Genomic DNA, 23,439 nt, shown 5'->3' with positions numbered 1-23,439 from the left:
CCAAGCACTGCATTTCTGTACTGTTAGTTCACATCTATAAATGGTGACCTGAACAGAGAGTTTTTCACAAGTCCAAATCCACATGACCAAAGTGCATGAAAAGGGATAAGATAATCCTGCTCATCTACAAAATTGCTTCCAAAGAAAAATGGTGACAGACATTGATGAGACAATGTGAGTTGAACTGTCTGAACTGAAAACAATGTTGACTGTAAACAACTTATATTGTTGTCTAAATTTCTCTTTATCCACTAACACACCTTCTGGCCTTAAAAATCTGTGAGAAAAGGTCCATTCTTTCAGAGCATCAAATCTTAAAATAACGAGAGCAGAACCAAGTTATTTACCTTCCCAGTGCTCTCTTCCTTCCTTCCTGACCCTTGAAGATGCAATAGGCAACAAAACACAGCCACAGACATTGTCATCCATGGAATACCATCTCCAACAATACAGGAGGAATTTCTTCATGAAAGGGTTTTTAAGCAGTGGAAGGGGATGCCCAGGGAAGTGGTGGAGGCCCCATCCCTGGAGTTGTTCAAGGAATACATGGATGTGATATTCTGATCTGGATGACAAGGTGGGGACTGGTCACAGGTTGGACTTGATGAACTCAGAGGTCTTTTCAAACCTAAATGGTTCTGTAAATCTGTGAAATATGAGTCTAAATGGTTTACTGCACTTTCCACTGGCCTCATTTTCTATCCCATCCCATCTCATCCCATCCCATTCCTTCCTTCATACCTTCATTTTCTGGCCATGTACTAGGAGTCCAATGAAAACCAATTTAATTTTGCTCAAAGTAGCCCAGAGCAATCAAAAAAAAATTACCTTCCACAAATTAGGTGGTAATTTTTTCACTGAAAAGTGAAAGCATAAGGCAGCCAGAATCTACTAAATAACTTTTCTGGAATTTCTCAACAACTGAGAACATGAAGACATAGATTTTTGTAAATTTTGGTCTTCTGAAGCTCTTATTTCTCAAACCTTTTCTCCCTCTCCATTCTCTTTAGGGATTGATATGCCCAATTCTTGAGTGTTTTGCTTGTGGTTAAAAAAAATTAAAACCTAAGTGGGTTATGCAGTATCATACAAAATGGTGACACAGTCTGACAGTATCAAGACAACTCAGCATGTGTTTATATACACAGCTGTTACCTACAGGGGCTGAGTAAGGAAAAAGAAACCCATGGCCAGGCTGAGTCACCACAACACAGAACCAGATGTGTTACAAATGTGCTTTTCACTGGGGGACTGCACAAGCCTGGCTGCATGAATGAAGAGAAATCCACTTGTTGGCCAGAGAGTGCCTCAGAGACAGGCAAATTGTCTTACACATCTCAGTCACAGTCACCTTCCATTACTGCTGCTGAGGCCCACAGCAGTTTTCTCCCTGGGAGCACTGAGGATGCCACAGACACAGGGAGGATTTGCTGCTTCCAGAGGACCAGCTGGATCTGTCACAACAGGCTGCATATGGTGGGCCAGCAGTCCTAAGAGTCAGGTCAAGTGCCATTTGCACTCATATTAATCAAGAAAAACAGAACTGAAGGAAGCTTGTCATTATTCACAACAGAAAACATCACTCCCATTACTATTCCCGGAGGGGAAAAAATATTAATAAAAACAAACAAATCCTGCAAAGGGGAATCCACATAGAATCTAGGAGTTGTGAGTGAGACTTCTGGAGGTGTGTGTTTGTGTACATGTGATCCCATACACTCACAAAAGAGGGAGGCAAATAAAGCCTCACAAGTCTTAAAACTGCAGAACACTGGGCTCTGTATGGTAAAAGAATTTACTTTACACATGTAAAGACCTGTTAAAAACTTCTTGGAGTAGAGATGAAAGATAACATATGAATAGAAGAAAGGAGACTGCAAGAAGCCATGGGTGTGTTGGAACCACAATTCCAATTAGATCATCCTTTAAACACTTTAAAAGTGTTTATTATCATTAGATTAGCTCAAGCAAAATCATAAGTAGAATATGTAAATTATTGTAGAACATGTAATAGGTACATCCTTTTTTTCTTTTCAGATTATTACTGAAAGGCTTATATTATTTTTCCTAATTAATTTTATTCTGTTTTAAAAGGTTTACAAACACATCAAGAGAAAATTATGTATATAGTACAACAAGGCACATACCAAAATGTTTAAATCCAAGTTTTCTCTAGGGATTTACTATGTTGAAAAAGCTACTTTCTATTTGATATTAAAGAAATAATGTATGTAATGCATATAAGTAATATGCATTCAAATCAAGTTTTATTGAAATTATTTCACCACTGCTGCCCCTCCTGACCTTTTGCCGCTCTGTGGTGTACGGGTCGTCTGGACGGCTGGCAGGAGGATTTAGTCTGATTCCTATCTTCCTCAGGAAATTTTTTGTGTACAGGTCACAATCTATAATCTTATATTTTCGGCCATAAATGGTTATTTCTGCGTTGATATTGAAATCATACATAGTATAGAACTGATCCTCATTAGGAGGTGGGAGTGGAACCAGGCCCCGCCGTAAAATAGTTCCTGGAAAACAGAGTAAATTCATGAGGTAAACAATATTTGCTCTAAGGATCCCAACAGAACTAGGCTTAGAGAACAAAAACCTGCCTTAGAAGGGAAACAAGTTTGATTATCAAGGGACATTGAACTGATATTGAGCTGAGCTTCCTTAAGGAGCACATGGAAAGTAGAGACAAGAGAGGTGAGTTGGGCTGATTGCTGGTCTGAAGCAAAGAATCCATCTCAAAAATACAGAGCCACAACTTCACAACCAACAGTCTCACAGAAACAGTATCCAAAAGAGAAAGAATGAGAGGAGAGAGAGGAGAAAAAAGAGAGATATTTTAACTTTGACAAAGTAATCAAATACTTAAATTTTGTTATTCATAGTCCTTAAATGAAAGGACTGTTATCCTGACAGCACTGAATTTTATTACCTTTTGAAGATTAAAAGACAAGGAAACTGCTACTGGCCTATCAGCTGAAAACTCTCAAATACCCAAAACTCTCAAATACCATTCTCAATGATTAACTGGGTGATGCTTCAAAAGTACTCACTGCTTGTGAGCAAGACTGGAGCATCTTTCAAATGAGGAAAGGTTGAGTCTGGAGCAGAGATGACTTGAGGTGGGGGAAATGTATCAAAGTTTACAGACACCTGATGGGAGGGAAGGAAGAAGATGGAGCAAGGCTCTTCTCCATGGTGCCCACTGGCAGCATGACAGCAAATTAAAAGACACAAAATTCCAGCTGAGCACACAAAGCCATTTTTTTACTGTGAGGGTGATCAAATACTGGAACAGGCTCTCCAAAAGGGTTGCAAAGTCCTCATTCTCAGAGAAACTCAAAAGGACATGGGCATCTGGGCATCTGATTCTGCTTGGAGCAGGAGAATGGACTGGAGAATCTTAAGGTATCCCTTCCTACCTCAGTGGTTTAGGGATATCACAAATATTTCAGAAATAACTTACAGGAATTTTAGAACCAGCTTAAGAGGTCCTAGGGAGAGAGGGGATAGAGAGGCAGAGCAGAAGAGAGAAAGACACCACTGTGTGCTTTGGTGTTTGAAGGGCCTTGTTCCTAGGTGAGCCCATGGAAATTCTTTATTGTTCACTTTATTTCCTTGTAGACTAATTTCTATGAAATACCTTTCTTTACCACATTATCAGAGTTGTTTGTTAAGTTCTAATTCCTACAATAAAAATATATCCTTAATTTTTCAGGGGAATAAAGCAATAAAGCAGATTTACTTTATGTTCCCATTAAAATAATTATATAAGACCCATTCATCATCCTGATGTTTCACATGTACCGAATCCAACATGCTGGTTACTGACCTTTGACTGTAAAAGAAACTTGAACCTCCATCTGCTTAAGCATATTAAACACCTATTTAGGATGTATCCTCATGAAAGGTGTTAGAAAATGTGGGATGTAGCACATTTTAATGAGATTTAAAACTGCATTGCATTAGATTTTAAAAACCATATACTTTAAAACATTTTGCCTGATTTTGGCTAATTCTTAGGTTAATCAACAGATAATGGGATAAGTCAGAGCATGCAAATCCTCTTGAATCATCACTCTAGCTAAAATATAATGGTTGATGATTTTCTAATATGAGGTGTTTTCAGAGATTATATTCACTTCAGGTTTGGTGAATCAGTCTCAGCTTGTTTTTCATATCACTTTTAAGGGTGAAACACACATATCCATTTTGTTCTGAGGGAGAAGAATTTCCTTCCTAATGGAAAATGTCTTGTAGAGATATTATCTGTAGCAATCCTTTACTTTTATTAGGTATCACTGTGCCTGATGTACACATGTAGAGGGTACATTTCATAATGTTGAATTCGAAATTTAATAAAACCTGATCAGCTGGGGTTAGGTCTCATAATTTTAAAATTGTTCTTCCTTCTGGAAAATAATACATTTCGTTTAGAATTTTGTTGCAAGCTGTTAAAGGAGCATCTGACTGTGCAGTTTTCAGGTTGCTCAGGATGGATTGCTGTTCCTGATGGTTCTTTGGTTGTCAGTTTATTGAGCAGGACATGCTACTTCACCACCAAGCATTGATTTAAATATTTGCATCTGGTCAGATAAGGCCCTGCTCTACTTTGCTCTTGGAAAGGGAGTTGGGGTACTGCTTTGCTCTGGCAGTGGTGGTGGCACTGAGCTCCCACACCATAATTTGTGGCATATCATCTTGGCTCTCGGGGCTTTGGGTTATTTGGCAACCCCAGCAGCTGCTTAAGGAGATCTCACTAGAAGTGAAGGCCTTTTGACAATGAAGCTGGGCAGAAAATTATTTGCTGTCTGCTGCTTCTCTTCTCTGAAGAAGATATTAAATGTTATCCAGAGTTTCCTCAGCACAGCTCTCTGACTCTGCACAGCTCAAGAGTGCATTAGAGAGAGAAGAGGAATGAGTAATACCTGGAGTTTGTACATGCTTTGTTTGCACAGAAAGGAGGAGAAGCTACCACTATTATTCACAACAACACAAAGAATTAATCCCAATAAACAAGGAGGCTTCTTACATTCACTTATTCACCCTTCCAGAACATAGCAAGGTCATGATTTGGCCACCATCAAATATGGCAGAATCACAATTATTTCAAGGCCTTGGGGGAGGCTTAAACTCTTAGATAATCTGTTATATTGGAGGAGCTGATGCAACTTCACTTTCCCACTTGTACTTTCCTCTTCAGCCAGGCGGCCTTGGGAACCCAGCCAGGAGGCAGCTCCACTCTCTTTTTCAGCTGGCTGACCTTGGGGAAACCAGCCAGCTGCTCCACTCTGCTCTGGCTTGCAGGGTCTGGATTGCACTGGAAGCTACAGTCATCCCCACAGGAACAGAAATGACCTTTTGATAAGACAGTATCAGCCAGCCACAGTCCTGTTAACTGGGAATTATATGTACAAAACACTTGCAACTGCCATACATAGCCTGGCTCTCTATGGGAGAAGTTTTTTTCTTATACTGAAAGAGTAATTATCATTCTGGCTGTGGAAGCAGCATTTGGAGTTTGTTATGTGGTCACATTTTCTGTCCTCCTCTCCTTATCTTGACTTGGGCCTTGTGCACTGTGATTGTCCTGCTGTTTCTTGCTTTGGTTCTGGTTTCTCAAGTTCAAGGTCTCTGCGTTTCCTCCTCAGTACAGACTTCCTCTAATGCTTCTAATATTTGCCAAATAGCAAGGCAGTATCCAAAATTAAATGAAGTTTAAATTTCAGCTATTTAGTAGCAACCTTGTAAGTCCAAATTAATGTCCAAGTACAGCAGCCCGTTTCATAAAGCAGTTTTTAAAGTCACTGAAACATTTCCCACAGATCATTTACTTCATTAGTTTGAGATTTTGATCAATGGTAAAAACATGTTTTCTTGCTTTTTTTCTCTGAAGCCAATTTGTTTTAATTTTGTAAAATCATAATTCAATTTAGAAATTCTTCTAACTTCTTTGACCACTGTTCCTTCACCAGATCTTCCTGCAGTCTGTAAGTCTGTCCAAATTTCTTTCCACAAAGCCATAAGCACTGCAAGAATACAATGGGAAACTACTGCATTTCTCCAATCCCACCATTCCCAGACACCCATTCAGACCATCAAAGTCTAATTTGTGGGTTATGGCACAAGCACTCGTAATCCCATGGCCTCAAGGCATTAACCAGCCAAAATATCCTTGATCTACCCTGTCACAGCTCTATCTTCTCTCCAAGAAGCCTCCCAAAACCAGCCATCCCAGCTGTCTGGTTTACATCTTTTTTGACAGGGCAAACATCCAAGTTAGTGTGACCAGCACCCTCTGCCTTCAACAGCTCAATTCTACTTTATCCATCACTGGTTTTTGCGGTTCCTCTACACAACCCCTTTCCTGGCACTGCAAGTCTCCAATTCCCCACACAGACCGAGCCCATCCTGCTCCTGATGTCCTCACACATTTTTCTTCATGCACCTGTGCTCTTTTGTTCAGTGCAGTTTGCCTTTTAGCAACCCATGCTCTCCTACAGCTGAACTCTCCTCTACAAATCCCTGGAATTTTAATTAACTGAAAAGTTGTATTTCAGCAGATGTGCAGAGAGCAGCAAAATGGTCAGGATCCTGAACTTCAGTTCAGTTCAGTTCAGCTCCTCACCCTGTTATGACCTTTACTGTATGATCATGGGTAAGATTTTCATTCCTTTGTGCTTCACTTTACCAGCTCCACAGTGCAGACAATTCCACTCCTGTTGTTCTTGGACTTAAAAATTCCAGTCAGGATAAAAAATTTAAACAATGTAAGACAGATAGATAGATAGATAGATAGATAGATAGATAGATAGATAGATAGAATTATAGTAAAAGAGGAAATGGGACAATTCTTTATTGAAAATGGTAAGATTAGCAGTTAATGATTTAGTATATATTTTTAAGAAATATTGTTTTTGCATATATTCAACAACAAATATTTAGAGCCTTTAACATAATAACTTTGTCATTGGTCTTCACTTATGAAGACAAACTCCAAGTGCATGTGAGTAGAGAATCTTCTGATGAGTGTCTCCATGACCCCTTTCACTCCTCATCATATTAATTTCTAGGACAATAAGAATATTTATGTAGATGTTTATGATAAAGTATAGGCCCTGTATCTATGCATCATCTGTGAAGCCCAAACACATTCCAAATAGTCCTTGGGCCTTTCAACCTACAGTTTTTCTTCCTTCCTAAACACAACCAATACACAGAGCTTCTTCACCAGATAGGCACCAGTGACAAATAAATTAAGAGCACTTTGGAGATCCTGGAGCATTTATTTTTAATCCCTCAGATAAATATGTTGCATATACATATTTATCCCACATAAAGTACTCAGACAATCTCATAGAGACTTTCAAAACATCCTTGCATGGAAGACTGAGAAAATTCTTGTTTCTCTCAAATACTCTTCAGTTAATTTTAGGTCCAGTATCAAAGGTGATTCTAAGAATCATTAACACAAGATACAACTGAGGAAACAGGAGGAAATTGTAGCCTTCCTGTCACCAAAAGAACAGGACTAGACTGCCAAGAACATTAGGACTGAAAGAGGCAGCCTGCACAACTCATAGTATGAAAACAATGAAAATAATTCCTTCAAAGGAATCAGCTTTGAATTTGCTTTATCCTGCTCTAAAGAATCTGGCTTCCACCTTGTCTCTCAAAGGCATCACCTCTGACTCTCTGTACTTCCTTTGTCAGTGGACATTTCCTCTAAGCCACAAACCCCAGAAGCAGCTGCTCCCACTCTTGGGGCACACAAGTCAAGGAAAACCTAAACCCAGTGATGCCTCCCACATGCTACATATGTGTGCAGGCTGGGGGTAAGGGAACAAGCCCCAACATGATTTTCTTCACATGAAAAAGCACTTGCCCAGGTAGGAGTAGGACAAGGTTTCATTGCATTCAAAATCAGTCCCTGTTGATGAGCTTAGAAAACTTCAGGCAGGAACTACTCAACACAGGAACAGCAGTGCCTGAAATACTGTTTTAAGAGATTCACAGGCAATTTATCCCAGTCCTAACAGTAATGATGCACATAACACCTTTAAATATTATCTTTTTCTGTAGACAGAGAAATTGATAGCATCTGCTGATCTGGGAAAAGAATAGGGTAGTTAAATGGTTAACTTATTTTTCAAAATTGCTGTGCTAAGAATGTATAAAATGTACAAAACATCTTTGGGGACTGGGAGGTGCAGTCATCCCAAGACATCCTGCTTCTCTGGATTATATCCCTTGAAAACTTTGAATTCTGGCAGCAACCCATAAACACCAAGAAGCAGCAGCTGTGTTCCCCCTGTGCAACAGGATGTTGACCGCTAGATCACATTTTCTTAATATAAACCAAGTCCAGTAATACCCCAGTAAATCAGCACAGCAAACCCCCCTCCTGAAGCCCTCAGGCTGGTCCCAGAGCAGGGCTGTGACACTGAGGCAAGGCAGCTCCTCAACTTAAAAGGCATCAAGGAAGAATTACTGTGCCAAGGGCACTTTAATCATAAAAGAACCAAAAGCCAGAGGCACAGAAGACTCTTGTCCTCAATAATGGCAGAGACTCTGCAGTAGCTCATGAACAATTACAGAGCTGCTGCCACAGAACTCCCTGTCAGTGCCAATAGGGGAGGAGGCAGGCTCAGGAATGGAGATCTAGAACACAAATTGTTTTTGCAGGATTGACACAACACTGACAAAGACCTTACCACCATGACTTCAAACTACCATATCAGAGAAAAAATTGTATGTTTGAGTATGGGAGAGGTTTCAGCCTTAGAAAACCCACATCTTGAGAAACGAAGACAACAAAAGAATTCACACCATGATCTGTAACAAGAAAAGACAATTATACCTGTGCATTTACACCCCATTTTAGCTATAAGAACTCCCATTATATATCCTTTAGAATGGACCAAGACTGCAGAGAAGAGAGATATAAAGGGGAGGAAAAAAGGTGCCAATAAAAACAGATACCTTGATTTATGCCACTGTCTTTCACTACAGGCTCTGTCACTTGAATTGTATCATCTTCAAGGAAGAAATATATTTTACAGTGTCTGATTCTATACAGCTCTTGATGTTTTTCAGGCACTTCTTCTTCAAAATAGGCATCAAAACACAACACCTATTACAAACAATAAATAAATATAAAGCAGCAAAATCTCCAACACTTTTGCAAAATAAACTTGTAAAGGTGATGAGTAACTAAATGTATGGATTTCAGGAGGTAGATTTATTTCTCAGAAATGTAAGAACAGAAATCCACATTAAAGCACATAAATATAAAATTCTTTGCTTGGCATTTTTATTATCACAACATGTAAGCAGAGATGCAACTCTAAAGCAAAGAAATAAATCAAATACAAAATTATCAGCAGGTTGCTTGGAAAATCTCCCAAACAGAGCATTTCTGATAACACAGTGAGCTTCCCAGGTACTGAAACAAATTTTAGACTCCTATTCTATGAATTACTGGAAAATACAGTGCATGATGACAGCAATGGCTTCACCATCAAGGTAAGTGGAAAAAGTTCTTTTTAAACAGATCCTGCAAGTGTTCAAATGAATGGTACTGAAGACTATCAGAGAGAAATGACATTTTTCAGGAGGCATTTATAGCTGTGCAATGTTGGCATTTCAAAACTTCCCTGGTTCTGCAGTTCAGTGAGTGGGGAAATCACAGTGTAGCAACTTCTCTTCATGGTCTCTTGTGACAGCAATAATGCAAAAAAAAAAATCCCTTCACAGGGGAGGTGCTCAGTGGCACTCATACCTGGAGATCCCAGATCTAACTCAGACACCATTACACAAATTTTGCACTTCTTGGGATCAGTTTTTAACCACCAACACCAATGTTAAGGGACCATGAGAGATGTATCTACTTCCTAGGGCCTTATCTAGCAAGATGCCTGCTTTGGTAAGTATGTGCAGGAAGGCACTAATTAAAACAGCTTCCATCCTGCCCCCCCAATGCATTTGAGTCAAATTATTGTCAATTTATACTTAATTTTCCACACTGGTTATATTTAATAAATGCAATTACCTTTACTCTTGATTCATCACACAACTTGAGGCATTGAAAAAAAAGTCAGTTTAACCATTCCCTATGTTTCAACAAGCATCTAGCAGACCATGAGCTGGAAATGCCTGAAATCTAATAAGCTGGCTTATTAGAGTTCTCTGCATGACAGAACACACTGGTTAATAGTCTGCACTCCTTTTGCATGTGCCTTTGGGAATCTCAAAGTACCTTCTGGAGTACTCAGGAGTACTCTGTCATCCAGAGATTTTGTAACACCTCATGGACAAGAACAACCTCCTTTTCTACAGCTGGGCAGAGAGAAGTAGCAGCCTGCCCAGGGGCACACAACAGCCACCCTGTGTCCTGCTCAGACTTCTCAGTCACATTCCCTTCTCTCAGGCAGGGTAAGTGCAAGATGAGAATAATTCTGTTTCCAGAAATTATTTCAAAAGCTCAGATCCCACTGATATCAGTAACCACTGAACAGTATGACAGACACATTTTTGGCATCAACTCTCCTGCACTGTGACCCTCCACTACTAGAGAAATAAAATTTAAATTATAATCAAATTACATAACCATTACCTGTTAAACCTGATGGCATTAGATCTTCACACAAAGGAATCTAGAAAACTCAGTTATAGTTTGTTAAACTAGCATAACATGCAAGTTTGTGAACAATGTACAGACTTGAAAATAAATTTAAAAACTAATACTTGTCCACAGTTTTTAACTGGGGATTTCACTGTTTCATGTATCAAACACAAAAACACTGGACTAAACATCTGACATACAGCAGAGACAACACAAACTATCAACCTGCAACATCTCTTCCTCTTTCCCTTTGTCTAAACACTGGTGCAGAGTGCCATTTTTGGTGACCAAATAATCTTTCCTGGCCTCCAGCTACTGCTCTGGAATGACCAGGAGCCCTGTATAAATCTCTTGAACACTCCAGGGGACATAAAAGGGCTATGATAGAACCACTGTATCCCAATCTGAACATCCTGGGCTTCAGCTGACAAGGACCAGAATTTCATTCCTCATCCAGCTGCTGGTAACCCATGAAATCACTCAAAACATGGAAACTTCTGCACCCTTTGTCCCTATTCTGCCAGTCCCACTAGAATGCTCTTCAAGAGCTCTGCCTCATCACTAATCGTTCTTTATTTTGTCAATGACCTCTTCTGAGAGCAGTTGTCTCATGAGACACAGCCAGGCAAAGCAGTCTGCTTGCACAGAACTCCAAGCCCAGTCACATCTTTAATACATTGGATTTATTTCTTTCTCTGAGAACACACCTATGCCCTGGTTTATCCCATCTGAGGAGCTTGTGCAGGTTCTTTTGCACTCACACTTTATTCTCTTTACACCCTTATCAACATGCTAGTGTGTGACTGAAATATATGCAGCAAGCAACTGAAATTTTGCAGATCAAAGCAGATGATTTGGGAGGTGTGAGGAGAGGAAGGAATAGAAATGAAGATGACTTACTTTTCATTTTGGACCAAAGTTACTCTTAAAAATACTCAAAATGTAACACTTACTACCTGGAGTCTCATCTGCACTACAGAACTACAAAGTTCCCATCCCACTCCTTAAAAAATTAAATGTTACCTATGAAAACCAAAAATAACAAATATTGACTAAACTCTGCAGCACTTTGCAAAGTGCCACAAAGTTTGCCCTGGCACCTGTGGCAGTCAAATTATAAATAACATTCCAAGCCCAGGAGGCCTTGTGTGTGTACTTAATCATAGAAGAAATTAAATTTACACCTGCTTCCTATTAGGCAAGTGAAACCACAAAGACAACTTCTCAGCTTACTTAATGATGAAGTTTTATGCCTGTCCTTCTTCCAGTTGCTATGGTACTACTGAAAGTTAACAGGCAAAGTGGTAAGAAAGCAGCTTACATTTCAAAAGATAAACACCCACTCAAGCCTTTTTTCATTAAGTGCATTCTGCTGAGTCCCAAACTGCAGCACTGGAGGACAGAGCAGCATTCCAGGCTCTTAACTGGGGAAGCTAAATTACTTGGAGAGTGAGTGCCTTGTAACAAACTGCCATTAATACAAACACATGAGCCCTCCAGAGGCCAACTCTGAACCTGCAGACTTCTGTCCTGGACTGCCCTGTGGATGGATTAGATCAGGAATGGCCAAGCTCCTCTCACCAGCCAAGGCCAAGAGCTGATGCTCACTGGTGTGGGAACCCAGGACATCCCTCTGGCTGTCCAGGATGGCCAAGACCCCTGACAGAGGGCTCAGAGACCCTGGCACAGAGCCCAGAACACCTGTGGGTTTGATTATGACCCATGGAGCAAATCACCAACCTTATAGGAAGATCAGCAAGCCACAACAGTTTAGGTAGAATAATAGTGAAGTTATCATGGGGTGAAAAAGTAGATTTTGGGGTTTTTGGTATGGGGGTTCAGGAGACAAGATGGAGGGATCTGGGCATGTCCAGCCTTTCTCCTTCTTCTTCTTCTTGGCCTCCATCTTCTGCTGTGATGTTGGCACTTTTGGATTGGTTTAGAGTAGAAGCTCACTGTCTAACATAGGTGATAGGTATTGGAAAGTAATTGTAAACATTGTACATGTAGTTTTTAGTTTAAAGACATAACACTGCCCTGGGGGCAGGCAGAGTGCCTGGGACTGTCCTGCTGGATGGACCTCGGCTGGACAGGAGAAAGAATTTTATAGATAAGATACAATAAACAACCTTGAGACCGAGAAATTAGGAGCTCTGACTCCTTCTTCAAGCACTGGGCTGGGAAAAGAGACTTTCTAACATTTCATGGGCGTCACTGTGACAAGATAAAGATCCCAACACACTGGAAGGTCCCTCTGCCTCCTACTGAGCCCCTTTGATTCCACAGGCTTGGATCCAAGGCCTGAGGAGGAAGCAGCCTCCAAGAAGGGAGTAGGAAAAGCAAGTCCAGGTCTGGCTGAAGCTTCAACACCTGGGCACACTGGAGCAGGTCACACCCAAGCCTGTTGCTCTGGGAGCAACACCAGGGGATCTCAGGCAAAGCCACCCAAAGGCACGTGAGCTATTCAAACCCAACATTTTCTTGTTGTAGTTCTGCTCTGCCAAAAATGAATGTGTAATTGTACTCCAATTACCTGCATGGCTTCTCTTTTAAAGCAAAAACTATGAGATTTGCCTTTCTTCTCAATATTTAAATACCATAATCATTTAGTCATGCAACATTTCTGCTATCTGCTGCATGATTCCTTTTTCTGGATCATTTTCCTTCCCTGATTGTAGGCTTTTTGCTTTAGAAATAAAACATCTCTAAGTAGAATTTAATGTGAATTTAAACATAGCAAGCAACAACAATGTACTACAAAATTCCTATCATCACAGGTTACAGTTATTTGATAATTCTCTAACTTAAAAAGTGTCACTAAATTCTTGCAAAAAAAACCCCAAACCAAACAAACAAAAAAAAAACAACCAAAAAAGCAAAACCAACCAAAGAAAAACAAGCCCTAATTTTAAATTTCTGTGTCTGTATCAGACATACACAATTATACAATAACAAATCATACAGAAATCCAGAAGTCAACAGGACTTTGAGCATACAAGTATGATGGGATGAGTGAATCCCAAGCATGGAGCACTCCACTGAGTTTAATGATTCCCAAGTGCCCAGACACACTTTCTCCTGGACTGAGGATTACCTTACATTCATTCTTAGCAGCTTGCCAAATAATTCCCTTATTGTCATCATTTTCACTAAAAAGAAATATCCTTCCCACCCCCTTATTTTTGCTAAATCCTGTAAGAGATGTATCCCAATACAGAAACATTTTTATAGATTGTTTTTATGTTTATATTAATTTTCCAATACATTAACATAATGAAAAAAAAATACCCACTACCACTATTTTGTCTATCTAGGAGCTTCTTTTGCATGCACAAAATAATCTTCTGAAATATCTAATGGAATGTCATTGTTATACTCTGTCATATTGTGGCTATTCATCAAAAAATATATATATTTCTACATACCTGCTTGTCAAATGCTATCCAAGAAGGAGGACCACTTCCTGATGCTTCAGGATGCACACTGCTGCCAATTTTCAGGGTCTGACCAGGTAAAGGTTCACCTCCTATTCCAGGTTTATCTTCAAACAGCCTCCGAACATTATTGCTGTACCCACAGATCTGTGATCTGTGGAAATTTTCTCCCCCAATCTGTCAAAAGTGCAGAAGAAAAAGAGAAAAAAAATTCTGTGTTTTTGTTTTTAAGGCCATGGCAGCTGACCATTCAGGCAAGGAGGATTAGTCATGCAAAAGTTTCTTTATATTTACTTTTAATACAGGCTCTAAAAGTCTGTAACAACTGGAATGCTGCAAGTGAAGTGACATTTTCCAGTGGCAAATTTGCCAGTATTATAGACAAAAATGGAATAATATTCAATAATTTACCTAGGCTGAGAGACTGGACAGTAGCAGATGTTTAACCCCATACTCCTTCCCTGCAATAAAGATTGAGGTGGTAAAGAAATAATCAAATCACCCTCAAGAACTGCTGTAAAAGGTAAAGGGGAAAGGCCTTTCCTACAGCTCTCCAGAGGACAAATGGAAGCAGTTCAGCAGCACTCAGAGAACAGCCTGCTCTCCTTATTCATGTCAAAGATCTTATTTACACTTGCATCCCTGAGTGCAAATAAATTCCTCTGCACTAGTGAATACACTTGAATTTTGAGAGGCTGGACCTGAATCAAAAGGCAGACATTCATTTCATCTGGGAGTATTTCAAAAAAATGTCTCTGTAGTGATTCCTCTGTATTATTACTATTTTTTCAGGCAATTAAAGATGGAGTGCTTAAAAATATAGGAACAAGCAACAGCAAAGAAAACCATCTTGCCCACTTGAATTTCTTGGCTGGGGCTGGAGCCAGTCTTCAGTGGCACAGAAAAGATTCTGGGCTCACACAAATATCACTCTTGTCCCTGGGAATGTCCCTCCTCAGAAGCTGCCTGCTTTGCTGGCCACAGGCATCTGGTGTGAGCTGGGCTTGGGCAGCAAGCCCCTAGTGACCCCACACAGCAGACTTGTACAAGAGGGCAGGGAAATAGGAAATACCAATAGAAAACTCCACTTCCTTCCATGAGCAGCAATCCTGACTTGTTAGCCCCTCTCACTCTGCTATTCTTTCCTTTCTTGCCCTCTCAAAACCTCAAAATACTTTATCTGGGAAGCAGAGAGGGGGCGCTGCACCCTGGCATGCCCATAAAGAGGAGAGAGGCCATCAGAGCCCTCCCTCAGCCTGGGGCAGGGGGAACATGAGGGAAGACCAGGCTGAAGTGGGAACTGATGTTATGGCTGAGAAAAGCAAAGGTAGAGGAAAAGGCTGGACAGCAAAATTTTTCACAGCAGCATCAGAGCAGCATGTCAGTAAGGCAGCAGGGGGACAAAATTGCCTCCCCACTCTGTTTGGAAGACGGGGCATCACTGATTATCACATGCACTTGTGTAAACCACTACTCCCCCAAAAGGTGTAGACAGTTCTAAGTTAGTATCATAAATCAAAAAATGGTACAAATAATCCTTTCTGATGATGGCAATGTTCAAGTGCTCCAAGACAACAAAACACACACCCAGCAGAGCAGTCCTGGGAACAAGTGCAAGCAGCGAAGCAGCAAAACCTGAGAGTACTCAAGCAGTAATTTCATTCTGCCAGTATGAGAGAGTCAGGAATTGAAAGGCAGGGAAGCAGCCTCATGGCACAGAATTATCAACACCAGCCTGCAGGAACTCTGCACATTGGGGTCACAGGCTGAACTGTTCACCTGCCTCCAGGTGCTCCAAATCCAATGGCACAGAACAGAGAGGGCTGACACAAACAGCCCAATCACTGCTTTAGCTGAACCTTGCTTAAAATCCTGTTGTACACCACTTTGGGAAGGACAGCAGTATGAAAAAGAATACTTACTATTTTTACAAATCATTAATTTTAATACCATGATAATCAATGCCTATACCTTTGCTTAGGTTAAAAAAAGCTGAGCTAGCCAGTGCCATTTGAAACAGTTATTGCAAAGGAATAAGGTTCACATACTGGGGTTAGGAACAATCAGAGCTATGAGAGCACATCCCCAAAGAAGATACTTTAAAGGTAAGCAGTGTTTTGAACTAAGGTGGATAAAAGAGCATGCCGAAAGTATCACAATTTAAAGAATAATACAAAGGCAACAGAAAATTTCTCCTCAAGATATAACCCAAGAACAAGAGTTACTGAATAAAAGAGAAAATCAATAAAAGGAAATGCTTGTATGCAGACTAGGAGTTCATGGGGCATTGCTCAAGCCAGGAATTTAACCAGTCCCATTTGTAGGAATGATGCCCAAAATTAAATATTTTATATCAGCACAGATTTGTGAGCTGTGACATAAAATGCCTTGCTTCAGTGTGACACTGACATTTAGGCATCAGGAGCAGAGCTCCATGTGGCCATCCCTCCTCTCCCACAAGAAGTGAGGACAGCTGCTCTCCTGGATCTGGAGCAGCCAGGCACTGACAGGGGCTGGCACCTCCTTTGTAGCACATCTGCACTTGGGATGGTTTCCTCTCTCTCCTTTGGGTGCTGCTGAACTTCCCTTTGTTCTTTTGCTTCTTTTTAAATTAATTTTGTTCCTCTGAGAAAGAGCTGAGAAAAAGCTGGGGAGAAGTCAGGAAGGAAGGGAGCTTTCTGCATTTATCAGTTCAACTGCACAATAACTACAGTCAATCTGAATTTTAAAAGGGGATTTTCTAGTCAGAAACATCTGATTTATAATGAAGGTGCTACAGAACAGATCCACTTTCCAGGACAGCAAGTATTTCATTATTTTGCCTCTATTACCAGAGCATGTGTTAGGGAGAAAGGCACAGTTAGCAAAGGACAGTGAGGGTGGCAGTTTTCCTGAGCAAAGGAAAGCTTTTCATGTCCTCAAAACTTCTTCTAGAAGCATTTGCTGTTCATATGTTTTTGGGGTTTACCAGCAAAAGAATGGCAAAGTGTTCATCAAAGTAATCCAGGAATGATCCTGCTGGAATTTCCAGAATTTAAGGCTAAATTCACAACATCCTTAAAATTTTATGTGAAAAATACATGTTGAAACAGCTTTAATTCTGCTAAGAATCTTTTGTGTCATTCCTGTAACTTTTTAGGGTTTGACAAAAAGACTGTTTTAGATTCCTGATCACATAATTACCTACCCCCTTCTTCCAAAAAGCACCTAGACCCATAGACAAAACCATCTCTTCTCAAAATCTGTGCAATTATTTCTTAAAAAAAAAAACCAAAAACAGAACAACAATAACAAAAACAGAAAGTTTAAACAAAGATTAGTTAAAATTAAGGATCGCAAAAGGGGAAAAATCACATTTGGGGAACTTCAGCTAATGAACTCAGACCACATCTGGCCTAAAACAGTGACAGAACACCATGCCACCTCCACATTGAATGGCTTCTAACAGAAAGCTTCCAGAGAGCAGGGAAGGAGCTTGAATGTGTCTGCTGTGCTAATGCAGCTCAACTGAACTGTGGATGTGCTGAACAAAGCTGGACATTTTCTGTGTGCTGAGCCTGAAAACTATTGAGGCTCCACTCAGTAGTGACTAATCCAAAGGTCAGGGCTCTCTGACTGCAGCTCTGGGCTCTGCACTCTCAGCCCCTGCAGTCCTCGGGGGACGCTGCCTCGTGCTCTTGCTCTGGAATGGAGTCACAGCAAACTCCCCAGGGAGCTGCACATTCCAGCTGAACCAAACTCAGCTGGAAACCTTCCAGCACAGCAGCTGCAGTGGTGGGAGAGCCCTCAGTGAGCTCTCAGAAGCCACTGAGAGAGAGTTTTTAACTCAGTCCCACAGGAGCTATGGCAGGAGTGGCAGCACAGTTCTGCACCCAGCATCCATCTGTAATTCCCACCTTGAGAAGAGCAGCTGCACCCTGGATGTCCTGCCCAAACCCTGCATCAGGAGGAACTGTGGCACCTCTGAATTATCCTAGGCTGCTGATAAAGTCTGCTTCAGCTAAGTGATGGAAATAAATGCAAATGCTACACACTGTGCCAGTCAAATTCACATGACTGATTTCCAACTCTTTTATCACCCCCTGCTTGCTGCAGAGGTCTCAGGGTGTTCAGGGTTAAGTGGAAATGGAAAAGGAGGAACACTGTAAGACATCATTGCCAGCAACTCTGGTGTCACTCTAAAAACATCACAAAGCAAGCTGCATCAACACCAATTCCAAGCTGCTGCAATAAACAAGAAAGATGTGGAATTTCTGCTGTGCCACTAAAGTTTATAACAGAACTTTTTCAGTTTTTTAAGGATGTAGTTTCTCCCTGAGATCTATAAAATTATTGGCTGATTCTCTATGGATCTGTTGCTGCAGGTCCAGAGGAGCTCCAGAAAAATTAGCAGGAGGTTGGAGAACCTCTCCTTTATAAGGACAGGCTGAGAGAGTTGGGTTATTCAGCCCAGAGAAGAGAAGCATCCAAGGAGACCTTACTGTGGCCTTTAAAGGGGACTATAAGAATAAAAGGAACAGAGTTTTTAGCAGAGCCTGTTGCAACAGGACAAGGGGTTGTAGATTTAAGTGAAAAGAGAGCTGATGCAGGCTGGGTATAAGGAGGAAATTTTTAACAATGAGGGTGGTGAAACACTGGGACAAGTTGCCCAGAGAGGTGGTGGATGCCCCATCCCTGGAAATACTCAAGGTCAGGTTGCCCTGAAGGTGTTCTGCTCATGGGCTGGATGACCTTTAAAGGTCTCTTCCAGCCCAAACCATTCTGTGATTCTGGCCTGCTCTTACTGCCTGGGAGAACACAACAGAAGGATAAAGGAAAGGGCCCAAAATGCAGCCACAAGGGGCAGCTATAGGAAGATTCAGGTTTGGGGGTCATGAACAGACAGATCTGGGGGAGCAGGGCTGAGGGGCAGGAGGTAGGGGAAGGAATTCAGGGAAAGGTGGCCAGAGAAAGAAAGGACAGCAGACACAATTACTTATAAAGAGGTTGGGAAATGTTCTTGGTCAAGAAAAACTAATGTCCTGTTTTGTGGGTTACAGAGCAGCAGAAAATATTTCAGAGGCAGGAAACACAGAGCCACAGCAGCACAGTTGAAGGCAACTCCACGGTGCTGCAATGAACAAGGAAGATGTGGAATTTCTGCTGTGCCACTAAAGTTTGCAACAGAACTTTTTGCAGTTTTTCAAGGATGTAGTTTCCCCCTGAGATCTATAAACTTATTGTCCAGTTCTCTAAGAAATGCCAAGGAGAATTGTAGCACAGAATTTTCTCTCTGAAAGAGATTTCAAACATCAGGCAAGAGACTACACTGGTCAGCCAGCACTTGGCAAATCTGAATATGAAAACGTGTTTGCCACGCTCCTCGTTAGCTGCTGACACAGGCAAGGACATCAATCCACTGCCAGAAGGAGCAGCTGCCTTTGAGAGCAGGAGGCAGATGAGGAGCACTAATAAAGGGAGTACCTGTGTTGTAACCAGTGCCTTCCCTGACACAGTCCAGGCTCCAAATGCACAAAGTTTTTCTTGCAGTAATGAAGCAAACCTTTTATATGCTGTGTTTCCATCACCTGTTCAAAATATCTGTATTGTTAGATTTCCTCATCACTCACAAAAAACACGGACACTGCTGATGAGCAGCTGATCTTTGGACTTCTGTTTTAAAAGAGGTGGAAGGTTTTTTTTTTTTTTATGAATGGACTTCTGTGTACACAAACTACTGTAATTTTGATTATGAACACTACCCTAAAGTTCTGATTTTCTGGAAGCCACCTTATTGAACACATCCAAGGCAGACAGAGCACACATGTACTCCCCTTCCATGCCCTTTGTGGGTCTACAGATGAGGCAGGTGGAAGCATTAGGAGCAGAGACAGGAGAATTTCACTAGGAGCTTGAACAGCAATGAGTGGAATTAATATCCACACAGCAGTCTCGTAGAAGAGGACAGGGAAATAGGAAATGCTAATAGAAAACTCCACTTCCTTCCATGAGCAGCAATCCTGACTGGTTAGCTCCTCTCACTCTGCTATCCTTCCCTTTCTTGCCCTCTCAAATCCTCAAAATACTTTATCTGGAACAACTTTATAGGAACAACCATCCCCTGTCCCCTGTGCATCCTTCTTCAGGGAATGCTTTGCCACTGTTGTTTCTGTGCAATAAGAGGCATTGGTGGTGATGCTCACAGTCCTGACAGGTGGGAACACTTTCTTCCTTTTCAATTTATCTATAGCAGTGACACCTTTTTTCTCCTTTAAATATGCTATTTTCAGCTTCTCATTTGTGGAGGTGAGCTGTCATTATTAACTCCAGTGTCTCAGGGACTGACAAAAAGAGCAATCTGGAGCCCTCACAAGGGCCTAGCCATGGTTTTATAATGTTGTCTCATGGCACTTTGTGACAGCTTTCACATGTTTAGTTTTCATACATACTCACTGCATGCATGTCAGCATGGAGTGTTCAACAGTGTTAGTAACTCTTCCCAAGCATGTGAAGTTAAATTAAACCAATTAAGTGAAATTGAAGTTTGGAGAACAGTAAAGCCACAGATATCCCTGAGCTGAGCTATTCTGCTTCCAGCCAGCAGGTACCAATGGCACACACCTATTCCAGTGCTGCTGATACACCCACCTCAAGAGTGGCACACAAAACCAATCCTTAACAAAACAAATCTCAACTCAGCAAGAGACTGAGTATTCACCACCAGACCTTTTTTTATACCCCTTCCAAAACAACAGCATCCAGCTGTTTCCAGGGAAGAAGATGCTTGAAAGATCCTCACAGGCTGTGCTTGCAAGAGGTCCTGTGTTTGCACACACCTGTGCAGTGCTGGGAGTCCACATAATCCTACACAATTTCATGCTCCCTGTACCTGGGCAGCTTTGTGTCTACCTGCCTGGTGTCTATCATAGAATCACAAAATGGCCTGTGTTGTAAGAGACCTTAGAGATCATTCAGATCCAACCCCTTTTTCATGGGTAGGGACACCTTCCTCTAGGGCAGATTGCTCAGAGCTGCACCTGACCTGGCCTTGAACACTTCCAGCAGTGGGGTATTGACATGTTCTGTGGGCAGCCTTGACCACAACATGTCTATAGCATGAAAATTACAGATTCTCTTTCAGGTATTTTAACACTATTAACATTAAAATAGTTTCATTTGCCTCCTGAAGGCATTAGCTGGAGTGCTGTGCACGAATTCTGCCTTACCCCTTGCACTGCTTCACATTAGAGTGTGTTCAGCAAATTCCTAGCTATCCTTGATGAAAAATTTTGAAGTAGTAATGGCAGCCTTCTCTTGTTTGCTGTGATAAAATTACCTTCTTGAATATTTAGCCTGCATTAATGGTATTGGAAACCTTGAAACAGCACATAAGCATTTCTGTCACTGCCCTCTCTGGCAAAGCCCTTTTGGTTACTTATTTAGAGGGTATCTCTCTCTCCCAGTTTTGTTCTGTTAGAGCTGTTAGAGCTCAAACTGCCCCAAAGCAGTTGCCAGGTCACAGAATCAGTGAGGATGGAAAAGATCTCTGAGATCAACGAGTCAAACCTGTGACTGACCATCACCGTGTCACCCAGCCCATGGCCCGGAGTGCCACATCCAGCCGCTCCTTGAACACCTCCAGGGACGGGGACTGCACCACCTCCCTGCTCCCTGGGCAGCCCACCCCGATGTCCAATCAGCGTTTTTGTGTAGAAACTCCTGCTGGTGTGCAGCCTAAACCTGCCCTGGCGCAGCTCTGGCCTCGTCTCTTGTCCTGCCGCACCGCACCCGGACCCACCGCTGAGGCCGGGCGAGCTCAGCGCACCCAGGAGCGCCTCCCCCTGCGGGACCGGCAGGAACGGCCCCGCCACGCCCGGGACCGCCTCCAGCGCGGCCCCCACGGCCCCGGGGCAGGGCAGGAGGGCGGGCGGGAGGCGGCCCGGGCGGTCACTCACGTTGCGGCGGCGGGAGAAGCCCGGCAGCAGCGGCAGCGCCATGGCCGCCCCTCAACCGCCTCCACCGCTGCGCGGAGACCGCGCGGCGCTGACGTCATGCGGCCGTGACGTCACGGGGCGGGGACAGGCGCGCGGCGACGGCGGGGGCTCATTCCGTGCCCTCATCCTGAGCCCTGATCCCGAACGGCTCCATCCCGAACCCTCATATCGAATCCTCATCCCGAACCTTCATGCCGAACCCTCCTCCCGAACCCTCATCACGAACACTCATCCCGAACGGCTCCATCCCGAACCCTCATATCGAATCCTCATGCCGAACCCTCCTCCCGAACCCTCATCCCGAACCGTTCATACCGAAACCTCATCCTGAACCTTCATATAGAATCCTCATCCCGAACTGCTCATACCGAACCCTCATCCCGAACCCTCATCCCGAATCCTCCTCCCGAACAGCTCCATCCTGAACCATCCTCTCCCGAACCCTCATCCCGAACTGCTCCATCCCAAACCGCTCCATCCCAAACGGCTCCATCCCGAACTGCTTGTTATCCCGAACCCTCATATCGAACCCTCATCCCGAACCCTGATCCCGAACCGCTCATCCATCCCGAACCGCTCATACTGAACTGCTCCATCCCGAACCGCTCCATCCCGAACCCTCATCCCAAACTGCTCCATCCCGAATGGCTCCGTCCCGAACGGCTCCATCCCGAACCGCTCTATCCCGAACCGCTCATCCCAAGCCCTCATCCTGATCCCTCATCCCAAACCCTCATCCTGAACCCTTATCCCGGGATATGGCCCAGGGGGATGCAGGCAGGTCCCGGCGTTCCTCCACAAAAGCCCCACCAAGTGCAGGGGGTGCCTCAGGGTGGGCCCAGAGTCAGCAGTAGCAAAGTAGAAATAAATCCATTCCTATTTTTATATATATATAATGAATATGTATCTATGATTATCAATTCTATATAATTAATATGTATAATATTAATAATATTAATTAATATGTATAGAAATATATCTAAATATTATATGTATATATAATTTATATCGTTTTTATTATAATATAAAACCACATCATGTATAAATGTATCACAATATATAAAATATATGTATAACATATATTTATATAATATTTATTACACATCATTATTTACCGAATGCTTAATTAACATCATATCCAACAGTAGCATACACTAAATCAATTTTTTCAATTTTTCAGGATCAATGGCCATTTTGATCACGAAAAATTTACAGAAAAGGGGACTCAAGGGTGACCTCATGGTCCCCCACAACTCATGACAGGAGGCTGTGGCCAGGTGGGGGCCAGGCTCCTCTCCCAGGGAGCAAGTGACAGGAGGAGAGGACATGGTGTAAAGCTGTGCCAGGGAAGATTTAGGTTGGACATCAGAAGGAATTTTTTCATGGGAAGGGTGATTAA

The 23,439-nt window shown here is 42.2% G+C and overlaps 1 protein-coding gene across 1 annotated transcript in view; it reads right to left on the bottom strand.

Annotated features, from left to right (window-relative positions):
• EFHC2 (EF-hand domain containing 2) overlaps positions 1–22,067 on the bottom strand; it is a 56,976-nt gene extending 34,909 nt beyond the window's left edge. The window contains exons 1-4 of the mRNA XM_064703509.1: positions 22,002–22,067; positions 14,059–14,244; positions 8,992–9,142; positions 2,305–2,528 (exon numbers count right to left, since the gene is read on the bottom strand). Of these exons, the coding sequence (XP_064559579.1) occupies positions 2,305–2,528; positions 8,992–9,142; positions 14,059–14,244; positions 22,002–22,043 (603 nt within the window). The 5' untranslated portion in view covers positions 22,044–22,067. The remainder of the gene's footprint in view (positions 1–2,304; positions 2,529–8,991; positions 9,143–14,058; positions 14,245–22,001) is intronic.
• Between the last annotated feature and the right edge of the window lie 1,372 nt (positions 22,068–23,439).

This window comes from Zonotrichia leucophrys, chromosome 1, assembly GCF_028769735.1.
Source record: "Zonotrichia leucophrys gambelii isolate GWCS_2022_RI chromosome 1, RI_Zleu_2.0, whole genome shotgun sequence".
NCBI classification, from domain to species: Eukaryota; Metazoa; Chordata; class Aves; order Passeriformes; family Passerellidae; genus Zonotrichia; species Zonotrichia leucophrys.
Note: the sequence above shows the minus strand (reverse complement) of the source record. Positions and strands in the feature narration are given on the sequence as shown.